The sequence below is a fragment of the Ranitomeya variabilis genome, chromosome 4, assembly GCF_051348905.1.
Source record: "Ranitomeya variabilis isolate aRanVar5 chromosome 4, aRanVar5.hap1, whole genome shotgun sequence".
NCBI lineage: Eukaryota > Metazoa > Chordata > Amphibia > Anura > Dendrobatidae > Ranitomeya > Ranitomeya variabilis.
In genome coordinates, this window is record NC_135235.1 from 364,415,207 (window position 1) to 364,439,749 (window position 24,543).

The following is a 24,543-nucleotide window of genomic DNA, read 5'->3' on the forward strand; positions in this document are numbered from 1 at the left end:
AGAATACAAAATGAAGTCCATCCATTGAAAAGCCAAGAGGTGGATGTCCAGGCAAAAGACTCATAGTCAACAATTTGGCTCATCAAAAGTTTTATCAGTTCTGGCATGACAAACATAGCAGCGGAAGTTGCTCTTATGCTTCATAACAGTGAGCTCACACAGACATTTATGCAAGCACTATACGATGCCCATTACATAAGTCTGGAATGGTATCTCGAAAAAAGGTGAAGAAGCCTCAACTTTAATATCATCATAAGAAGCGTTGGCTCAAGTTTGCAAAAAAGTCTGAAAAATGGACAGTAGAAGATTGGAAACAGGTGAATTTGAGCAGTGAGATGAAAGAAAGTCAACAGACTCTGATGGGGACAAATGGGTTTGGAAGAAAGAAGAGAAAAAGGGGTTAACAGTTTGAGAAATTGAAGAAACTGTCAAGTTCAGTGATAGAAGCCTAATGATATGGTGTTGTTTCACAGCCAAAGATGTTGGATAGTTGACCAGGATTGATGGAAGTCTCAATGATGATATGTGTGTATCCTACATTATTATTATTATTATTATTATTATTATTATTAATATTTATTCATATAGCACCATTAATTCTATGGTGCTGTACATGAGAAACGGGTTACTTAGAATTATAGATATCGTTTACAGTAAACAAATTTACAATGACAGACATTCTACGGGATAATAGGGAAGAGACAGAAGGAAAGGGGTGCTGCAGTTCTGGTGGTGGTGAGGCGGCAGCTCTGGTGGTGGTGAGGCGGCAGTTCTAGTGGTGGTGAGGCGGCAGCTCTGGTGGTGGTGAGGCGGCAGCTCTGGTGGTGGTGAGGTGGCAGCTTACTTCACACACTGAAGTAGTAAGGGTATAAAAAGGATGACATAATATTCCCGCAGGACAACAACTCAAAGCTTATGTCAAGACTGGGGAAGAAATTGTTCAATAAAAAAAAATGGAGGTGCTGCATTGGCACTCACAGTCTCCAGACCTCAACCCAATCTAGTACTTGTGGGTAGAGTTGAAGGAAAACCTGTATATGTATCCAAGTGAAGATCAATATTCACCAACTCTGGGAATGTGTAGATAAGACATGGGATCAGATTTCGGTCTAGACATGTTTGAATCTGATCGGGAGCATGTCCGAAAGGATTCAAGTAGTGCTGAAAGCTAAAGATGGAGTTGCAAAATAATAAAAATGTAGATTTTTAGGAGCAAAACAGTAACAATGCAGTGATATGACAAGAATCTGCATAACTAATCCTATGCTAAATTGCTGCAAGTCAAATTTATTTATGATAAATCTAAGATGATTGTCTATAAAATGATGGTAGTCTCATGTTAGACCTGTAGTGAATGGTGTGATATGGAGCCTGAAAGTCTTAAGTTCAAAACATTGTTACCCTATTGCTTGTCAGGGTATGTGTATTTTCCAAGCAGTTAGAGGCATTGAAGTACTGAAATTCATCGCAAATCAAATTTTCTGGAAAACTTTGCTGAACACGGTGAATTTGAATTTCAAATAATTTGCTCATCTCTAGAATTTATGCAAGTGATTTAGAATATTTTGCATGTTCAAGTTTTCAGTTTCGCAAAATAAGCAACAATCATTGCCAGGTGTGGGACAAATTCTGTTGGTGACCCAAACTCTAGCCCTCATTCTTTAGTTCCTGAAGTTCAGTACTATAACCAGTCAGTGGATTGTTTAGATAGGGTTGTCTGATCTAAAATACAAGTCTGCAGTCACTCTAAGTTTTGAATCCTCCCATTGTGCACACTGCTCTCTGCGAGCATTTCCATGTGTCGGCAGGGAGCGGTTATTTGAATGCAAGTATGCGATTTCCATGTTCCTGGACACATTCAAACCAAACTGCATCTGTTCTCGATCAGTACACTGACATTAAGTGACGCTAGATAGACTCTAGCCGACATGTGATCGCATGTATGCAAATCACACGCTTGTAGTCATATCCCTTCCACTCCCGGTATCAGCACTGGAGAATCTTCATAGTGCACAATGTGCATGATGTGTGAAATCATAAGTTTTCCGTCTCATAGATGTACTTGCAAATGTTAAAAACTGACTTTGTTTTCATTGCAAACATCTATTTCTGTAGATGAAGCTAATATCATCCAAGATCTCAGCATTGAAGAATTATATCCAGAGTCATTTGGATTTCTGACTTATCAAGGTTCGATGACCATTCCTCCTTGTTATGAGACTGCAACTTGGATCATAATCGATAGACCTTTAAATATCACTTCAATGCAGGTAGAACATTTCCAAAATTTCTTTGTACGTTTTGCCACACAAAATTATATTATTAAAATATGAGAGTTTGTCTGTCTAAGTCCTACAAATTATAATAACTGAACTACTTAAAAGGAAATTCACTGTTTAACAACATTTTATTTGTGCTTACTACATTTTGGGGTAATCAATTTTCAATACTTTTATAATGGTTGTAACTCAGATTTCTGATGTTTCATTGGAAAGCGTGTTGGGAGTGCCGAGTATAGAACATAAACTTATAGACTTGAAAAATTATCCATTTGTGTGCGCATTAAGAAGCTCAACTGTTTCCATCACTTTCAACCCTATTTGCTGTATCCATAAGTTATGCAGTCACTTGAAGTCTTGAAAACACCTACCCTCACGTCTGTGTCAAGAAGTCATAAGATCATGTGAATAAATGGGTCATCAGCCTCTCTGTTCACAGTTGCATGTTATCACTTAAAGTGAAGGAAAAATAAATATCTTTATAACGTGTTAGCCAGTAGACAGACAAATATTACAATTTGTATAAAAAAATTTGAATATTTGGAGTCATAGAATCTGTCATAAGAGTATATGCAAAATATTTTTATTAGTCCATAAACACAATAGCAATAGCAAAGAAAAACAATAAAATCAATCACTACACAATTATATTATGTAGATAAAATTCAATGCAAAGGACACAGGGCAAAATAAATAGTCAGGAGAGCATCACTGATCCCAGTATATGACTGGTAGGATCAAGTTCATAGGGCTAATAAGCCATATTATCTATATATAATTGTCTAAGGGTCACTTCCGTCTTTCTGTCTGTCCTTCTGTCTGTCACGGATATTCATTGATCGCGGCCTCTGTCTGTCATGGACATCGAAGTCGCTGATTGGTCATGGCAAAACGCCCACGACTAGGGTTGAGCGACTTTTACTTTTTTGGGGTCGAGTTGGGTTTTGCGAAACCCGACTTTGTCAAAAGTCGAGTCGAGTGAAGTCGGCCGATTATTGCAAAAAGTCGGGGATCGACCGAAACATGAAACCTAATGCAAGTCAATGGGGAAGCATAGTCGGCAGTGAGTGGAGGCCAGGAAAACACCTACAGTGCCCATTTTAATGGCAAAAACATCCATTCTTGTTACTGAAGTTTGTCAATCTTAATTTATTTTATAATAATAGAAAGGCATTGGAAATTGGGGGTCATTTGGCTAAAGTTGTGGGGGGTAGGGCTGGTTCAAGTTTTTAGTGGGCCCAGGAAACATGGACTATGTCACGGCGGTGAAGCAGTGAGAGGTAAATATGTCAAGTTTGCAAGTGCTGTGATCCTGAGCAAGCAGGGGGGGCCCACTCGTTGGCATTGGCACTGGCACAGGGCCCCTCAAAGTACAGCGGTGTGTTTGCATGGCGGGGGCGCCTCCCACCGGCAGCGACACTTTTGCGTACTCTGAGGGGCCCTGTGCCAGTGACGTCGCCAACGAGTATGCCCCCCCACCTGATGAAGGAACCTGCACTTTCATCTGCACCTTTCTCTTTGTCCCTGTGTAAGGTGGTATAGCATGCGGGAAGGGGAACCTTACTTTCAGCAGGGTCAGATTCTGGCTGTGTAGAGTGCAAGGGGAATGTAGTGGTCTGGGTCAATGTACCAGCAGACTCATCTAGCAGTGGCTGGGCAATGGGCAGGATGAGGAGGAAACACAGATATAGGGCCAAAGAATAAAGTAGGCTAAATGCAGTTCAAAATTGGTAACAGGACTAACCAGGCGGCATTGCTTTGTTCAGTGGAGGACAACTGTAATGAGAGGCTGACACAGTTAGTAGGCCCAAGTAATAAAGTGGGCCAAATGAAGTTCAAAATTGGTAACAGGAGTAAACAGGCAGCACTGCTTTGTTCAGTGGAGGAGAACACCAAGGAGCGGCAGACACCGTTACTAGGCCCCAACCAAAGTAGTAGGGCAACTGCAGTGTGACATTAAAAAATACTTAATGAGAGTCTGAAGGTTGAAGCTCAGACAAGGAAACCTGGAGGAGAACACCAAGGAGCGGCAGAAACCGTTACTAGGCCCCAAATAAAATAGTAGTAGGGCAACTGCAGTGTGACATTAAAAAATACTTAATGAGAGCCTGAAGGTTGAAGCTCAGACAAGGAAACCTGGAGGAGAACACCAAGGAGCGGCAGACACCGTTACTAGGCCCCAACCAAAGTAGTAGGGCAACTGCAGTGTGACATTAAAAAATACTTAATGAGAGCCTGAAGGTTGAAGCTCAGACAAGGAAACCTGGAGGAGAACACGAAGGAGGAGGAGAACACCTAGGAGCGGCAGACACCGTTACTAGGCCCCAACCAAAGTAGTAGGGCAACTGCAGTGTGACATTAAAAAATACTCAATGAGAGCCTGAAGGTTGAAGCTCAGACAAGGAAACCTGGAGGAGAACACCAAGGAGGAGGAGAACACCAAGGAGCGGCAGACACCTTTACTAGGCCCCAACCAAAGTAGTAGGGCAACTGCAGTGTGACATTAAAAAATACTTAATGAGAGCCTGAAGGTTGAAGCTCAGACAAGGAAACCTGGAGGAGAACACCGAGGAGCGGCAGACACCGTTACTAGACCCCAACCAAAGTAGTAGGGCAACTGCAGTGTGACATTAAAAAAATACTTAATGAGAGCCTGAAGGTTGAAGCTCAGACAAGGAAACCTGGAGGAGAACACCAAGGAGCGGCAGACACCGTTACTAGGCCCCAACCAAAGTAGTAGGGCAACTGCTGTCTTATATAAACAACTACTTAATGAGAGCCTGAAGGTTGAAGTTCAGCTTTTTCAGTGGGGGACAGCGTGATTGAGTGGAGCCGCAGACAGACAAAGGTAGTATGTGTTAACTAAAAAAGTTGGCTCTATGCATTTTTAAATTAGTTACAGGGGTACACAGGCAGCATTGGTGTGGTCAGCGGAGGACAATTGGAAGGAGGGACCGCAGACAGACTTCCTAGGCCTAAAATAATAAAATAGGCTCTATGCAGCTTCCATTAGGTGGCAGGGGTACACAGGCAGCATTGGTGTGGTCAGTGGAGGACAATTGGAAGGAGGGACCGCAGACAGACTTCCTAGGCCTAAAATAATAAAATAGGCTCTATGCAGCTTCCATTAGGTGGCAGGGGTACTCAGGCAGCATTGGTGTGGTCAGCGGAGGACAATTGGAAGGAGGGACCGCAGACAGACTTCCTAGGCCTAAAATAATAAAATAGGCTCTATGCAGCTTCCATTAGGTGGCAGGGGTACACAGGCAGCATTGGTGTGGTCAGTGGAGGACAATTGGAAGGAGGGACCGCAGACAGACTTCCTAGGCCTAAAATAATAAAATAGGCTCTATGCAGCTTCCATTAGGTGGCAGGGGTACTCAGGCAGCATTGGTGTGGTCAGCGGAGGACAATTGGAAGGAGGGACCACAGACAGACTTCCTAGGCCTAAAATAATAAAATAGGCTCTATGCAGCTTCCATTAGGTGGCAGGAGTACACAGGCAGCATTGGTGTGGTCAGCGGAGGACAATTGGAAGGAGGGACCGCAGACAGACTTCCTAGGCCTAAAATAATAAAATAGGCTCTATGCAGCTTCCATTGGGTGGCAGGAGTACACAGGCAGCATTGGTGTGGTCAGTGGAGGACAATTGGAAGGAGTGTCTGACACAGTAAGTACTCCGAGTCCCAAAACCTATATTGATGTTAATGTATCCCCCAAAAAAACAAAACAAAAAAAAAAAAAAAGGGTGGCATACTTAGGTACAGGGGTGTGCTGACTTTCAGACATTGTAATTGGGCTCAAAGTATTTACTGGTATATATGTAGGACAGGGCCCCTGACTATTTTAACTAGCATCATACATGTCAACAAATTGTTATTGTCTGTGCCAGGCATTGAAGGATTTCAGCGCATAGACTAAACAGTGGTGGAGCAGCGACAGATAATTTTGCCAGTGGTAGAGCACTGTTTGACCTTAGGGGGGGGACACTCTCTCCTGGCCGATGGTACAAGCCCAGGGCCCCTCATGTTACAATGGTGTGTCTGACGTTGGGTGCGCGCCAGCACCGCCAGAGACACTTCATTGTACTATGAGTGAACCAGTGCCAGTGCCGTCGACCAAAAGTGGGCACACCCACCTCTTCAGACAAACGGCACTCTGACGGGTGCTTGTGACAAGTGGCGAGACCACAGCCCCGTGGGGGGAGTTAGGCCATTTAGGGAGGTGTAAACATGTTGTATGCTGGACAAACAGCAGCTGCAAATTAAGAGATTGGAACAGTCAGTAACACCAGTCCCAAAGCAAGACCTTTTTACATGAAAGCTAGGTGTCAGCCGGGAAAGGTGGGGCAAAATAATTTGAAATCCATGAGTGGCTCATTTTAATGAAGGTTAGATCATCAACATTTTGGGTAGCCAGACGAGTCCTTTTTTCGGTCAGGATTGAACCAGCAGCACTGAATACTAGGGTTGAGCGAAACGGGTCGGCCATTTTCAGAAGTTGCCGACTTTTGGCAAAGTCGGGTTTCATGAAACCCGACCCGACCCCTGTGTGGGGTCGGCCATGAGGTCGGCGATCTTCTGAATCTGGTATCGGAATTCCGATACCGAGTTCCGATATGTTTGCGATATCGGGAATAGGTATCGGAGTCCATATTTAAGTGTAAAATAAAGAATCAAAATAAAAAATATTGATATACTCACCTTCGGACGTGCCCTGGTACTAATCGGCAGCCTTCCTTCCTAAGAATGAGCGCGTAAATGACCTGCGGTGACGTCGCGGCTTGTGATTGGTCGCGCGACCAATCACAAGCCGCGACGTCATCTACGGTCCTTCACGCGCTCATTCTTAGGAAGGAAGGCTGCCAGAAAGAAGCAGGGCGCGTCCGAGGGTGAGTATAGGAATATAGTTTCCTCTCCTTCAGACCCTGGGAACCATAGTATCCCATTGCACTGCATTGGGTTTCGTGTTTCGGCTGACCCCGACTTTTTTATAGGATCGGCCGATTTCACTCGACCCGACTTTTGAGAAAGTCGGGTTTCGTGAAACCCGACCTGATCCTATAAAAATAAAAGTTGCTCAACCCTACTGAATTCTCTTTCTGATAGCACACTAGCTGCTGGGCAAGCAAGCTCCTGCAATGCATATTTGGCCAATTCAGGTCAGGTGTCTATTTTGGATGCCCAATAATCAAAGGGGAATGACGGTTGAGGGAGAACATCGGTAATGGAGGAAAAATAGTTAGTAACCATACTGGACAAATGTTGTCTCCTGTCACTTTGAATGGATGCTGCTGTACCTGTCGTGTCTGCGGTCATTGCGAAATCACTCCACAACCTGCTCAGAAAACCCCTCTGTCCTACGCCACTTCTGATTTGTGCACCTCTAACACCTCTGCCCTGTTGCCCCCTGCATCTCATGTGAGAACCATCACCGGCGCTGTGTGCTGGGAATGCCTGAATCAAACGGTCTACAAGAGTAGTTTGTTTGGTTGCCAATATCTGTTCGAGGTTCTCATGTGGCATGATATTTGCAATTTGCCTTTATAGCGAGGATCAAGGAGGCAGGCCAACCAGTAATCGTCATCGGTCATCATTTTTATAATGTGTGGGTCCCTTTTGAGGATACGCAAGGCATAATCCGCCATGTGGGCCAATGTTCCAGTTGTCAACTCAGTGCATATGCTGGGTTGAGGAGCACTTTCTGGCAAATCAACATCACTTGTCTCCCTCAAAAACCCTGAACCCGGACTTGCACCGCCAGCAGTTTCTATTGCCCCCTGAGAAGCTTCCTCATCCCAAAAATACTCATCCCCATAATTCTCCTCGTCCTCCTCCTCTTCGCCCGCCACCTCGTCCTGTAGACTTCCCTGAGCAGACAATGGCTGACTGTCATCAAGGCTTCCCTCGTCCTCGGCTGCAGACGCCTGTTCCTTTATGTGCATCAAACTTTGCATCAGCAGACGCATTAGGGGGATGCTCATGCTTATTTCGACTTGTTCCTGACCGGGAGCATCCACTGACGACGCACTGCTCTATCATTTGGCACTTTCCGAGGAGGAGGCGAAAGAGCTAGAGGCAGAGTCAGCAATGAAAGCCAATACTTGTTCCTGCTGCTCCAGCTTTAAAAGCGGTTTTCCTACTCCCAGAAAAGGGAGCCTTCGAGGCCTTGGGTAGCCAGACGATGAGGCTGGCTCAACAACTCGAGACTTAGGGGCTATATTGCTTTTCCCACGACCACCTGATGCTCCACGACCACCACCACTACCATCATTACCAGCTGGCAATGAACACCCATGGCCACGACCTCTTCCACCAGACTTCCTCATTCTTGGAAAAATGTTACCAAACTAACAACCGTTATGTGGTCCTGTAAAACCAGGTACAAGGTGTGCGTGAACTTGTTGTGAATGTAAATCTCCCTTTTTTATGTGTGGGAGAATGCAGGGAAAAATCAAGCCCACTGTATTACACTAGACAGTTTGATTGGCAGAAAGAGGCTGGCAGACATGACACTGACAGGACTGACGCTGATGCACACTATTATACCTGGTGGTTAAAGTGACCTGATGGTTAAAACAGAAAACCTGGGACAAGCTCTGAGGGAGTGGTAACTCTACTGACCGCAATCCCTAATCCTATCACACACACTAGAAATAGCCGTGGAGCGTACCTAACTCTCCCTAGACGCCTCTTCACAGCCTAACAGCTAACTACCCCTAAAGATAGAAATAATAGCCTACCTTGCCTCAGAGAAATTCCCCAAAGTAAAGGTAGCCCCCCACAAATATTAGCTGTGAGTTAAGAGGGAAGTGACAAACACAGGAATGAAACAGATTTTAGCAAAGGAGGCCGAATCTTCTCTAGAAAGACAGAGGATAGGAAAGGGAACTATGCGGTCCGTATAAAAAACTACAAAAACCACGCAGAGTGTGCAAAAAGACCTCCACACCGACTCACGGTGTGGAGGTGCAGCTCTGCACCCCCAGAGCTTCCAGCTAGCAAGGAAATATCATAATAGCAGGCTGGACTGAAACATAACATGTACTGAAAAATATATTCAAAAAACCAATGAACAGCAAATGATTAGCAAGGACTTAGCTTCTGCTGGAGTAGTCAGGTCATCTGAGAATTCCAAGAGAGATCTGAACCAGTACTGAGACATTGACAGCTGGCATGGACTAACGACCTGGGCAGAGTTAAATAGGGAAGCGAGCAGAAGCAATAAACGAGGGCAGCTGAGAAAGCCAACCTCAAAGATCAGCAGTTCCACTCAAAGCCACCAGAGGGTGTCCAAGGACAGAACTCACCAAAGTACCATTCACGACCACAGGAGGGAGCCCGAGAACGGAATTCACAACAGTACCCCCCCCTTGAGGAGGGGTCACCGAACCCTCACCAGAGCCCCCAGGCCGATCAGGACCAGACAAATGAAAGGCACGAACCAAATCGGCAGCATGGATATCGGAGGCAACAACCCAGGAATTATCCTCCTGACCATAGCCCTTCCATTTAACCAGGTACTGCAGCTTCCGTCTCGAAATACGAGAATCTAAAATCTTCTCCACCACATACTCCAACTCCCCCTCAACCAACACCGGAGCAGGAGGATCAACGGAAGGAACCATAGGCGCCACATATCTCCGCAACAACGACCTATGGAACACATTATGGATGGCAAAAGAAGTTGGAAGGGCCAAACGAAACGACACAGGATTGATAATTTCAGAAATCTTATAAGGACCAATGAAACGAGGCTTGAACTTAGGAGAAGAAACCTTCATAGGAACATAACGAGAAGACAACCAAACCAAATCCCCAACACGAAGTCGGGGACCAACACGGCGACGGCGGTTAGCAAAACGTTGCGCCTTCTCCTGAGACAACGTCAAATTGTCCACCACGTGAGTCCAAATTTGTTGCAACCTGTCCACCACAGAATCCACACCAGGACAGTCAGAAGACTCAACCTGCCCTGAAGAAAAACGAGGATGAAAACCAGAATTACAAAAAAAAGGTGAAACCAAAGTAGCAGAACTAGCCCGATTATTAAGGGCGAACTCGGCCAATGGCAAGAAGGTCACCCAATCATCCTGATCAGCAGAAACAAAGCATCTCAGATAGGTTTCCAAGGTCTGATTGGTTCGTTCGGTTTGGCCATTTGTCTGAGGATGGAACGCTGAAGAAAAAGACAAATCAATGCCCATCTTAGCACAAAAGGACCACCAAAACCTAGAAACAAATTGGGAACCTCTGTCCGACACAATGTTCTCCAGAATGCCATGCAAACGAACCACATGCTGAAAATATAATGGAACCAAATCAGAGGAGGAAGGCAATTTAGGCAAGGGTACCAAATGGACCATCTTAGAAAACCGATCACAAACCACCCAGATGACAGACATCCTTTGAGAGACAGGAAGATCAGAAATAAAATCCATGGAAATATGTGTCCAGGGCGTCTTCGGGACAGGCAAAGGCAAAAGCAACCCACTGGCACAAGAACAGCAAGGTTTGGCCCGAGCACAAGTCCCACAGGACTGCACAAAAGAACGCACATCCCGTGACAAGGAAGTCCACCAAAAGGACCTGGCAACCAAGTCTCTGGTACCAAAAATCCCAGGATGACCAGCCAACACTGAACAATGAACCTCAGAAATAACCCTACTAGTCCATCTATCAGGGACAAACAGTTTCTCCACTGGGCAGCGGTCAGGTCTATCAGCCTGAAACTCCTGCAGCACCCGCCGCAAATCAGGGGAGATGGCAGACAGAATCACCCCCTCTTTAAGAATACCAGCCGGCTCAGGGACTCCCGGAGAATCAGGTAAAAAACTCCTAGAAAGGGCATCAGCCTTCACATTCTTAGATCCCGGAAGGTATGAGACCACAAAATCGAAACGGGAGAAAAACAGTGACCATCAAGCCTGTCTAGGGTTCAACCGCTTGGCGGACTCGAGGTAAGTCAGATTCTTGTGATCAGTCAGGACCACCACGCGATGTTTGGCTCCCTCAAGCCAATGTCGCCACTCCTCAAATGCCCACTTCATAGCCAACAACTCCCGATTGCCGACATCATAATTACGCTCGGCAGGCGAAAACTTTCTAGAAAAGAAAGCACACGGCTTCATCAAGGAGCCATCAGAACTTCTCTGAGACAAAACAGCCCCTGCCCCAATCTTAGAAGCATCAACCTCGACCTGAAAAGGGAGCAAAACATCTGGCTGACGCAACACAGGGGCCGAAGTGAAACGAAGTTTAAGCTCCTGAAAGGCCTCAACGGCCGCAGGGGACCAATTCATCACATCAGCGCCTTTCTTCGTCAAATCAGTCAAAGGCTTAACCACACTAGAAAAATTAGCGATGAAGCGACGGTAAAAATTAGCAAAGCCCAGGAACTTCTGAAGACTCTTCACAGATGTAGGTTGAGTCCAATCATAAATGGCCTGAACTTTGACAGGATCCATCTCGATAGCAGAAGGGGAAAAATGAAGCCCAAAAAGGAAACCTTCTGAACTCCAAAGAGGCATTTAGAGCCCTTCACAAACAACGCATTAGCACGAAGGACCTGGAACACCATCCTGACCTGCCTTACATGAGACTCCCAATCATCCGAAAAGACCAAAATATCATCCACATATACGATCATGAACCTATCCAGATACTTCTGGAAGATGTCGTGCATAAAGGACTGAAACACAGATGGAGCATTAGAAAGCCCGAATGGCATCACCAGGTACTCAAAATGGCCCTCGGGCGTATTAAATGCTGTTTTCCATTCATCACCCTGTTTAATACGCACAAGATTATACGCCCCTTGTCACGATATAGTATGAAATATCATATAAGTTTAGTTCTGTTGCTAGCAAGCTGTGGGTTAAAAACCCCCCTTCCCTTTCACTCAGCCAAGAGCTGCCTTGCCAATGTAGGTGAGAGGGGAGTTTTATTGAAGAAAGGCATTTACGACCGGCATTTCCTGCCGCGTAAGCTCTTGTCCAGCTATCACTGGACTAGAAGCTTCTAGAATCATAAAAGTCCTTTGTTCTGTTTTTGTAAGATATTAGGCAAACGATTTAAAATACGAACACCAAAATATATCGTCATAATCACACTCGGAGGATCTACGCATCACTCTAATCACAGGCTTGTAGCTCCATTGGGTGAAGAAGTAGGGGTTGCTCTGTAAATAATAGGACATATTTGATCTCATCGGAATGCCCGCGATAATACGAGATGAATGCTGGGTATGGTACGTTTATGACATGTTCTGGAGCGAAGTTACGGGCATCAGATATATTTAGTGCACAGTGAGTAACCCTGACGAGAGAGGAGGGGTTGAAAAAACCAGCCCTTTCTGTGAGGTCACAGGCTGTAGGTTATAAAGTTGCTGGCAGGCTTCCAGGGGGGAGTTGTGAGTTTTTACCTGAAGCGACCAGACTGCGAGTGCAAATGCACTGGGATAGATGGAAAGTTCTCCTAGCCTGTTGCCTGCAATGCAATGATCTGAGAATATGTGAGTGTTACCTTTTCTTCATTTAATCCTTTTATTTTTATAATTACCTTGTACATATTTGCAATTGTCTCATTTGTAACATCTTTGTAAAATATTTTTATAAAAAGCACTGCCTACATTCTGTGGGGTATATTATTTCATGCCAGTCCTTTCTCCCTGCTCTAAAAACGTACCCTAAGTCTTTTGAAGGGAAATTACGCTACTGTTTTGGGTTAGCTCCGGACCCGTTTGATCGGAGCTGGTGGCAGCTTACCGTGTGCCGGCTTTTGGGGAGTCACTGTAGCGACTGCGGCTTGATAATTATTGTTCCTGCCTGAGTGGGAGTAGTTATCGCGTCGCTGCAGTGTGCCCAATAGCCAGTACATAGCAGGCAGCCTTTCTGGCGACTAATTACCCTAGGTGCAGTACCTAATCTGACCTGAGAGTAAGGGGGGCGCCAGAGAGCTGCAAGTGTTGAGTGAAACTGTATGCGGGATACACAAATCCCTGCAGTTCATGGTATATGGAAGAGCAGTGGGATACCTAAAATAAGCCCCTGCTGTAAACAATGAGGTCAATAGCATTGTGTGTGTTCTTTTCATCACATTGTGGCAGTGGAGGAATAACTAGGATAAGCCCCCTGCACATGTGATAGCCGTCTGCTGGTCTAAAGTCACCCCAATCCGGGACATATTGTGGGCAGCGGCTAAGGGATCCTGACAGTCACGGTGTGAATCGTGACACCCCTCGAAGGTCAATCTTGGTAAACCAACTAGCCCCCTTAATCCGAGCAAACAAATCAGACAACAGAGATAAAGGGTACTGAAATTTGACCGTGATTTTATTGAGAAGGCGGTAATCTATACAGGGTCTCAGAGAGCCATCCTTCTTGGCCACAAAAAAGAACCCTGCTCCCAACGGCGACGAAGACGGGCGAATATGCCCTTTCTCCAAGGACTCCTTTACATAACTCCGCATAGCGGCATGTTCTGGAACAGATAAATTGAACAGTCGGCCCTTAGGGAACTTACTACCAGGAATCAAATTAATAGCGCAATCACAGTCCCTATGAGGAGGTAGGGCACTGGACTTGGGCTCATCAAATACATCCTGGTAATCCGACAAAAACTCAGGGACTTCAGAAGGAGTGGAGGAAGAAATTGACATCAAAGGAACATCACCATGTATCCCTTGACAACCCCAACTAGACACAGACTTTGATTTCCAATCCAGTACTGGATAATGAACCTGTAACCATGGCAAACCCAACACGACAACATCATGCAAATTATGCAACACCAAAAAGCGGATATTTTCCTGATGTGCGGGAGCCATGTACATGGTCAGCTGAGTCCAGTACTGAGGTTTATTCTTGGCCAATGGCGTAGCATCAATCCCCCTTAAGGGAATAGGACTCTGCAAAGGCTCCAAAGAAAAACCACAGCGCCTGGCAAACTCCAAGTCCATCAAGTTCAGGGCAGCGCCTGAATCCACAAATGCCATAACAGAGTAGGACGACAGTGAGCAAATCAGGGTAACAGATAAGAGAAATTTAGGCTGCAAAGTACTAATGGTGACAGACCTAGCGAACCTCTTAGTGCGCTTAGGACAATCAGAGATAGCATGAGAGGAGTCACCACAGTAAAAACACAGCCCATTCTGACGTCTGTGTTCTTGCCGTTCAGCTCTGGTCAAAGTCCTATCACATTGCATAGGCTCAGGCCTCCGCTCAGAGGACACCGCCAAATGGTGCACAACTTTGCGCTCGCACAAACGCAGATCAACCTGAATGGCCAAAGACAATGACTCATTCAGACCAGCAGGCATGGGGAACCCCACCATAACATCCTTAAGGGCTTCAGAGAGACCCTTTCTGAAAATTGCTGCCAGGGCACACTCATTCCATTGAGTAAGCACAGACCACTTTCTAAACTTCTGGCAATATACTTCTGCCTCATCCTGACCCTGACATAGAGTCAGCAAGATCTTTTCTGCCTGATCCACAGAATTAGGTTCGTCATAAAGCAATCCAAGCGCTAGAAAATATGCATCCACATTAAGCAATGCAGGATTTCCTGGCTCAAGGGAGAATGCCCAGTCTTGCGGGTCACCACACAACAAAGAAATAACAATCTTTACCTGCTGAATGGGATCACCAGAGGAGCGGGGTCTCAGAGCAAGAAACAGTCTGCAATTTTTTTTGAAATTCAAAAATTTAGATCTATCCCCAGAAAACAAATCAGGAATTGGAATTCTAGGCTCTAACATCGGATTCTGAACTACATAATCTTGAATACTCTGTACCCTAGCAGTGAGTTGATCCACACAAGAGGACAAACCTTGAATATCTATATCTACACCTGAGTCCTGAACCACCCAGAGGTTAAGGGGAAAAGAAAGACAAAACAGGCTGCAAAGAAAAAAAAATTGACTCAGAACTTCTCTTATCCCTCTTTTGAGATGCATTAACACTTTGTTGGCCAGCTGTACTGTTATGACCTGGTTGTTAGGAGCACCTGAAGTGACCTGATGGTTAAAACAGAAAACCTGGGACAAGCTCTGAGGGAGTGGTAACTCTACTGACCGCAATCCCTAATCCTATCACACACACTAGAAATAGCCGTGGAGCGTACCTAACTCTCCCTAGACGCCTCTTCACAGCCTAAGAGCTAACTACCCCTAAAGATAGAAATAATAGCCTACCTTGCCTCAGAGAAATTCCCCAAAGTAAAGGTAGCCCCCCACAAATATTAACTGTGAGTTAAGAGGGAAGTGACAAACACAGGAATGAAACAGATTTTAGCAAAGGAGGCCGAATCTTCTCTAGAAAGACAGAGGATAGGAAAGGGAACTATGCGGTCCATATAAAAAACTACAAAAACCACGCAGAGTGTGCAAAAAACCTCCACACCGACTCACGGTGTGGAGGTGCAGCTCTGCACTCCCAGAGCTTCCAGCTAGCAAGGAAATATCATAATAGCAGGCTGGACTGAAACATAACATGTACTGAAAAATATATTCAAAAAACCAATGAACAGCAAATGATTAGCAAGGACTTAGCTTCTGCTGGAGTAGTCAGGTCATCTGAGAATTCCAAGAGAGATCTGAACCAGTACTGAGACATTGACAGCTGGCATGGACTAACGACCTGGGCAGAGTTAAATAGGGAAGCAAGCAGAAGCAATAAATGAGGGCAGCTGAAAAAGCCAACCTCAAAGATCAGCAGTTCCACTCAAAGCCACCAGAGGGTGCCCAAGGACAGAACTCACCAAAGTACTATTCACGACCACAGGAGGGAGCCCGAGAACGGAATTCACAACAGCACACACTGGCAATAGAAATGTCCCTTTTTTTGTGTGGGAGAATGCAGTGAAAAATCAGGCCCACTGTATTACACAACACAGTTTGATTAGCAGAAAGAGGCTGGCAGATATGGCACTAGCCGGACTGACGCAGATGCACACACTGGCAATAGAAATGTCCCTCTTTTTTTGATATGGGAGACAAGGGATTGAATCAGGCCCACTATATCACGGTATAGTTCCTGTGGCACAAAATGACTGACAGATACCACAGACAGCACTCACACAGATGCACAGGTTTGGCAAGATTATTCTCCCTTTATTTTAATTTTTTGGGGGATATGTGAGACAAGTGATTTAATCTGGCCCACTGTTATACAGGAGGTTTTCTGTGGCAGAAAAACAAAGACAGATGCCACACACAGGACTGGCACTAATGCAGATTTGCCAATCTTAATCTCCCACTTTTATTTTTTTTTCTGGGAGAATTGTGAAGAAATCAGGCCCACTGTTATACAGTAGGTTTTCTGTGGCAGAAAAAAAAAATGCCACACACAGGACTGGCACTAATGCAGATTTGCCAATGTTAATCTCCAACTTTTACTTTTTTTTCTGGGAGAATTGTGAAGAAATCAGGCCCACTGTTAGACAGTAGGTTTTCTGTGGCAGAAAAGCAAAGATAGATGCCACACACAGGACTGGCACTAATGCAGATTTGCCAATCTTAATATCCCACTTTTATTTTTTTTTCTGGGAGAATTGTGAAGAAATCAGGCCCACTGTTATACAGTAGGTTTTCTGTGGCAGAAAAACAAAGACAGATACCACACACAGGACTGGCACTGATGCAGATATGACAATCTTAATCTCCCACTTTTTTTTTTCTGGGAGAATTGTGAATAAATCGTGGCCACTGTATTAGAGTATATTTTCTGTGGCAAAAAGTGGCTTGAAGAGATATAACAAAAAAAAACAAAAAAAAAAGGGACTGTACTACAATTACTATCTCCCTACAGTTATCTCAGAAAAGTATGTCAGGCAGCAATAAAAAGGACTGCTGCACACAAAAGTCAAAAGTGTGGATAAACAAACAAGATAGCTGTGCAGAAAGGAAGGAGCAACAGGATTTGTGCTTTGAAAAAAGCAGTTGGTTTGCACAGCGGCGTACACACAGGCATGCAGCTATCAGGGAGCCTTATAACCTACAGAGCTGTTGCACAGAAATTGAGCCTCCACTGTCCCAAAAAGAAATGGTGGTGTTGGACAGTGGAAATCGCTACAGCACAAGCGGTTTGGGGCTTAATTTACCCTGCCTAACGCTATCCCTGCTTCTGACGAAGCATCAGCAACCTCTCCCTATGCTCAGATCAGCAGCAGTAACATGGCGGTCGGCGAGAACGCCCCTTTATAGCCCCTGTGACGCCGCAGAAAGCAAGCCAATCACTGCCATGCCCTTCTCTAAGATGGTGGGGACCAGGACCTATGTCATCACGCTGCCCACACTCTGCATGCACCTTCATTGGCTGAGAAATGGCGCTTTAAGCGTCATAGGAAACGCGACTTTAGCGCGAAGATCGTGTACCGTATGGCCGATCCCACGCTGGGATCGGGTCAGGTTTCATGAAACTTGACTTTGCCAAAAGTCGGTGACTTATGAAAGTGACCGATCCGTTTCGCTCAACCCTACCCACTACCATTGCCATGACCAATCAGCGACGGCCATAGTCTGGCAGCGAAATGGCTGCTGCTTTACTGTCCTGCAGTCAGCGCTGAGCGCTCACACAGGGTTAATGCCAGCGTTAACGGACCACGGTGTAACGCACTCCGTTAATGCAGCTATTAACCCTGTGCGTATGCAACATCAATAGTAAAAAGATCTAATGTTACAAATAATAATAATAATAATAATAATAATAATAATAAAAGGTTATTCTCACCATCCGACGTCGCGTGCTGTCCTCGGCAGTGAAAGCGCCAGGTTCCGGTGCCAAGGATGCTATGCGAGAAGGACCTGCCATGACGTCACGGTTATGTGACCACGACGTCATCACAGGTCCTGCGCTCATGCCAAACCTTGGACCGGAAGCTGCAGCGCGCACTGCACATCGGCACCAGTACTTTAAGGGGCCTTCGGAAGGTGAGTATATGTTTATTTTTTATTTTAAGTGTTTTTTAACCACGCATATAGTGCCCACATTGCTATATACTACGTGGGCTGTTTTGCATACTGCGTGGGCTCTGTTATATACTACATCTCTGTGCTATATACTATGTAGCTGGGCAATATACAACGTGACTGTGCAATATACTACGTGGCTGTGCAATATATTACATGGCTGTGCAATATACTACGTGCTCTGTGTTATATACTATGTAGCTGTGCAATATACTATGTGGCTGTGTCAGTTCTGTTATATACTACGTCAACTGTGCAATATACTATGTGGCTCTGTTATATACTATGTGGCTCTGTTATATACTACGTGGCTATGTTATATACTACGTGGCTCTGCTATATACTACGTCGCTGACCAATACACTACATAGCTGTGCAATACACTACGTGACTGTGTTATATACTACGTGACTGTGCAATATACTATGTGCCTGTGCAACATACTACGTGGCTCTACAATATACTACGTGGCTATGTTATATACTACGTGGCTCTGCTATATACTACGTCGCTGACCAATACACTACATAGCTGTGCAATACACTACGTAGCTGTGCAATACACTACGTGACTGTTATATACTACATGGCTGTACAAAATACTACGTGCCTGTACAATATATTACGTGGCTATGTTATATACTACATGGTTCTGCTATATACTATGTGGCTGACCAATATACTACATACCTGTGCAATACACTACGTGGCTATATTATATACTACGTGGCTGTGTTATATACTACATACGCTGTGTTACATACTACATAGCTCTGTTATATACTACGTAGCTATGTTATATACTACGTCGGTTGTGTTATATACTACGTCACTGTGCAATATAGTACGTAGCCTGTGCTATATACTACCTACATATTCTAGAATACCCGATACGTTAGAATCGGGCCACCATCTAGTGTAATATAAAGAAGCCACCAATTAAAAGGCAAATAGTATAATAAAAAGCTCAGGACTGATCCTTAAACATGTCGGTCACCGTGATGTCTCCTGACTCTGGCGATCGCAAAAAAAAAGTCTGCTGTGCCATTTAATTTCTCTGTCCTCCTATGTGATCGCACATCAGTGGACAGAGAAATAGGGTTCCCCGATCACCCCCCCAATACTTTCCAGTGTCTCCCGATGCACCTCGGCCCTCCTGCTTCACCCCATGGGTGCATCCTCTTTTTCTGGCAAGAAAATGGTGGGCACATGCACAATGCTCCCGCCAAGATGTCCCTGCCAGCACCCAGCAACAATAGGAAGATTTTTCCTATTGGTTAATTTTGGTCACAAAAACCCTACCACAGTGATCAAAATTAAAAAAAACTAAATAACCCCCCCCCCCTTTATCACCCCCTTAGTTAGGAAACAATAATAAAGAAAATGTATTTATTTCCAGTTTCCAAGCAGGGTTAGAGCTGGGCTAAAGTGAGTTGGGTTAAAGTTAGGGTTAGGGTTGGGGCTAAAGTTAGGGTTAGAGTTAAGATTAGAATTAGGGTTGAGATTAGGGTTAGGGTTGGGATTAGGGTTAGGTTTGGGATTAGGGTTAGGTTTGGGTTAGGGTTGAGATTGGGGTTAGAGTTAAGATTAGAGTTAGGTTTGGGATTAGGGTTATTGTCAATGTTGGGATTAGGGTTAGAGGTGTATTGGGATTAGAGTTGGGATTTGGGTTAGGTTTGTAGTTAGGGTTAGGATTAGGGTTAGGGATCTGTTGGGTTTATGGTTTGGATTAGGGTTAGGGTGTATTGGGTTTAGGGTTATAGTTAGGGCTGGGATTATGGTTAGGGGCGTGTTGCGGTTAGGGTTTTGATTAGGGTTATGATTGGGGTTAGGGGTGTGTTGAGGTGAGGGTTGTGATTAGGGTTATAGTTAGTGTTGGATTAGGTTTAGGGGTGTGTTGGGGTTAGGGTTGTGATTAGGGTTATGGTTAGGGTTGGGATTAGGGTTAGGAGTGTGTTGGGGTTAGGGTTGTAATTAGGATTATGGATAGGGTTGGGATTAGGGTTACGGGTGTGTTGGGATTAGGGTTGGAGTTAGAATTGGTGGGTTTCCACTGTTTGAGTACATCAGGGGATCTCCAAACGCGACATGGCGCCACCATTGTTTCCAGCCAATTTTGCGTTCAAAAAGTCAAATGGTGCTCCCTTCCTTCTGAGCTCTGCTGTGCGCCCAAACAGTGGTTCACCTGCACATATGGGGCATCAGGGTACTCAGGACAAATTGGACAGCTTTTGGGGTCCAGTTTCTCCTGTTAGTCTTGGGAAAATAAAAAAAATTGGGGGATTAAAAATCATTTTTGTGAAAAAAAAGATTTCTTATTTTTACAGCTCTGCATTATAAACTTCTGTGAGGCACTTGGGCGTTCAAAGTGCTCACCACACATATAGATAAGCTCCTTGGGGGATCTAGTTTCCAAAATGGGGTCAATTGGGGGGGATTTTTACTGCTTAGGCACGTCAAGGGCTCTGCAAGCGCAACATGATGCTCGCAGACCATTCTATCAAAGTCTGCATTCCACAACGGCATTTCTTCCCTTCCGAGCTCTACCATGTGCCCAAACAGTGGTCTCCCCACATATGGGATATCAGCATACTAAGAACAAATTGCACAACAACTTTCATGGTCCAATTAACCCCTTAAGCCCCAAGGGTGGTTTGCACGTTAATGACCGGGCCAATTTATACAATTCTGACCACTGTCCTTTTATGAGGTTATCACTCTGGAATGCTTCAACGGATCCTGATGATTTTGACATTGTTTTCTCATGATATATTGCACTTCATGATAGTGGTAACATTTCTTTGATATTAACTGCGTATATTTGTGAAAAAAATGGAAATTTGGCGAAAATTTAGAAAATTTCACAATTTTCTAACTTTGAATTTTTATGCCCTTAAATCACAGAGATATGTCACACAAAATACTTAACATTTATACATTTATACTTAACATTATATAGTTACAAAATACGTAACATTTCCCACATGTATACTTTACATCAGCACAATTTTGGAACCAATTTTTTTTTCTTAGGGAGTTATAAGGGTTAAAAGTTGACCAGCAATTTCTCATTTTTACAACAACATTTTTTTTAGGGACCACATCACATTTGAAGTCACTTTGAGGGGTCTATATGATAGAAAATACCCAAGTCTGACACAATTCGAAAAACTGCACATCTCAAGGTACTCAAAACCACATTCAAGAAGTTTATTAACCCTTCAGGTGTTTCACAGGAATTTTTGGAATGTTTAAAAAAACCGAACATTTAACTTTTTTTCAAAAAAAATTTATTTCAGCTCCAATTTGTTTTATTTTACCAAGGGTAAAAGGAGAAAAAGGACCCCAAAGGTTGTTTTGCAATTTATCCTGAGTACGACGATACCCCACATGTGGAGGTAAACCACTGTTTGGGTGCATGGCAGAGCTCGGAAGGGAAGGAGCGCTGTTTGACTTTTCAATGCAAAATTGACTGGAATTGAGATGGGACGCCATGTTGCATTTGGAGAGCCCCTGATGTGCCTAAACAGTGGAAACCCCCACAAATGACACCATTTTGGAAATTAGACCCCCTAAGAAACTTATCTAGATGTGTGGTGCGCACTCTGACCCACCAAGTGCTTCACAGAAGTTTATAATTTAGAGCCGTAAAAATAAAAAATCATGTTTTATCGCAAAAATGATTTTTTTCACCCCAATTTTTTATTTTCCCAAGGGTAAGAGAAGAAATTGGACCCCAAAAGTTGTTGTGCAATTTGTTTTGAGTGCACTGATACCCGATATGTGGGGGTAAACCACTGTTTGGGCGCATGGCAGAGCTCGGAAGAAAGGAGCGCGGTTTGACTTTTCAATGCAAAATTGACTGGAATTGAGATGGGACACCATGTCACATTTGGAGAGCCCCTGATGAGCCTAAACCATTTTGAAAAATAGACCCCCTAAGGAAATTATCTAGATGTGTTGTGAGAGCTTTGAACCCCCAAGTGTTTCACTACAGTTTATAACGCAGAGCCGTGAAAATAAAAGTATTTTTTTTTCCACAAAAATGTTTTTTAGCCCCTTAAATTTTTATTTTCCCAAGGGTAACAAGAGAAATTGGACCCCAAAAGTTGTTTTCCAATTTATCCTGAGTACGCTGATACCTTATATGTGGGGGGAACCACAGTTTGGGCACATGGCAGAGCTCGGAAGGGAAGGAGCGCCGTTTGGAATGTAAACTTAGATGGAATGGTCTGCAGGCGTCACATTGCGTTTGCCGAGCCCCTAATGTACCTAAACAGTAGAAACCCCCCACAAGTGACCCCATATTGGAAACTAGACCCCCCAAGCAACTTATCTAGATGTGTTGTGAGAACTTTCAACCCCCAAGTGTTTTAATATAGTTTATAACGCAGAGCCATGAAAATAAGAAATAATTTTTTTCCCACAAAAATTGTTTTTTAGCCCCCCAAATTTTTATTTTCCCAAGAAAAACAAGAGAAATTGGACCTGAAAAGTTGTGCAATTTGTCCTGAATACACTGATACACTATATGTATGGGTAAAACCCTGTTTGGTCGCACGGGAGAGCTAGGAGGGGAAGGAGCACTGTTTTACTTTTTCAATGCAGAATTGGCTGGAATTGAGATCAGGCGCCATGTCGTGTTTGAAGAGCCCTTGATGTGCCTAAACAGTGGAAGTCCCCAATTGTAACTGAAATCCTAACCCAAACACACCCCTAACCCTAATCCCAACTCTACCCATAACCCTAACCACACCCCTAACCTGAACATGCCCCTAACCCTAACCCCAATCACGCCCCTAACACCAACACACCCCTAACCCCAACAGACCCCTAACCCTAATCCCAACCCTATAACAACACCCTAAACTCCAACACACCTCTAACCCTAATCCCAATCATAACCCTAACCACACTCCTAAACTTTACACACCCCTAATCCTAATCCCAACCATAAATGTAATCCTGTAGAGAAGAAATCAAAGCCAGCACTCAATTGATGTAGTCTGCGGTGCTAGTGAACGGGATGTTTTGATCCCATATATCATAAAGTCAGAAAAATCACTGCACTCGTATGCTTTTTAGATGCATAAATTGAAAAGTTTATTCAAATTGAAGAGAGTAAGATACTAGGCGAATTGACGTTTCGGCCAACCCGTGGCCTTGTTCACAAAAGCCGCCTGTTGAATTTCTCTTGCATATAAAGAAGAATCCTTCAAATTGTGTTGAGTTATATACAATGATATAGCGATATACCTAGCTGGAACGTTAAATGACGTATGTCCATGCAAAAAAAAGGCCGTATCCGCGGCTGGAACAGATCCTGTCCTGTAGATACAATGGGCAAAATTATAGATCAGGTACTGGTCATCCCGTATGTTCTCATATGCCCTCAAGATCACATAGAGATCTGGTGCTGTGTTGCGTTGGTAAGTACGTGACCCAATGGGTACATACAGGAGACCCTCCCTGGGAATATGATATGCTGCCGGTGGGTACAACAACCTCGTCCCGAGGTGCAGGCGAGGCGTACGCGTTGGCGGCGTGGTGGGGGAGGCCGACACGATCCTGTCGGCCTCCCCCACCACGCCGCCAACGCGTACGCCTCGCCTGCACCTCGGGACGAGGTTGTTGTACCCACCGGCAGCATATCATATTCCCAGGGAGGGTCTCCTGTATGTACCCATTGGGTCACGTACTTACCAACGCAACACAGCACCAGATCTCTATGTGATCTTGAGGGCATATGAGAACATACGGGATGACCAGTACCTGATCTATAATTTTGCCCATTGTATCTACAGGACAGGATCTGTTCCAGCCGCGGATACGGCCTTTTTTTTGCATGGACATACGTCATTTAACGTTCCAGCTAGGTATATCGCTATATCATTGTATATAACTCAACACAATTTGAAGGATTCTTCTTTATATGCAAGAGAAATTCAACAGGCGGCTTTTGTGAACAAGGCCACGGGTTGGCCGAAACGTCAATTCGCCTAGTATCTTACTCTCTTCAATTTGAATAAACTTTTCAATTTATGCATCTAAAAAGCATACGAGTGCAGTGATTTTTCTGACTTTATAAATGTAATCCTAACCCTAACTTTAGCCCCAACCCTAACCTTAACTTTAGCCCCAACTCTAACCCTAACTTTAGCCCAAACCCTAACTGTAACCATAACTCCATCCATAACCCTAGCCCCAACCCTAACTCTAGCCCCAATACTAACCCAAGCCCCAACCCTAACCCGAGCCCCAACCCTAATCTAGCACCAACCCTAACACTAGCCCCA

The 24,543-nt window shown here is 44.5% G+C and overlaps 1 protein-coding gene across 1 annotated transcript in view; it reads left to right on the top strand.

Moving 5' to 3' along the window:
• LOC143764772 (carbonic anhydrase-related protein 10-like) overlaps window positions 1-24,543 on the top strand; it is a 2,293,337-nt gene that overhangs the window by 1,902,200 nt on the left and 366,594 nt on the right. Inside the window, exon 7 of the mRNA XM_077250719.1 lies at window positions 2,116-2,270. Within this exon, the coding sequence (XP_077106834.1) occupies window positions 2,116-2,270 (155 nt within the window). The remainder of the gene's footprint in view (window positions 1-2,115; window positions 2,271-24,543) is intronic.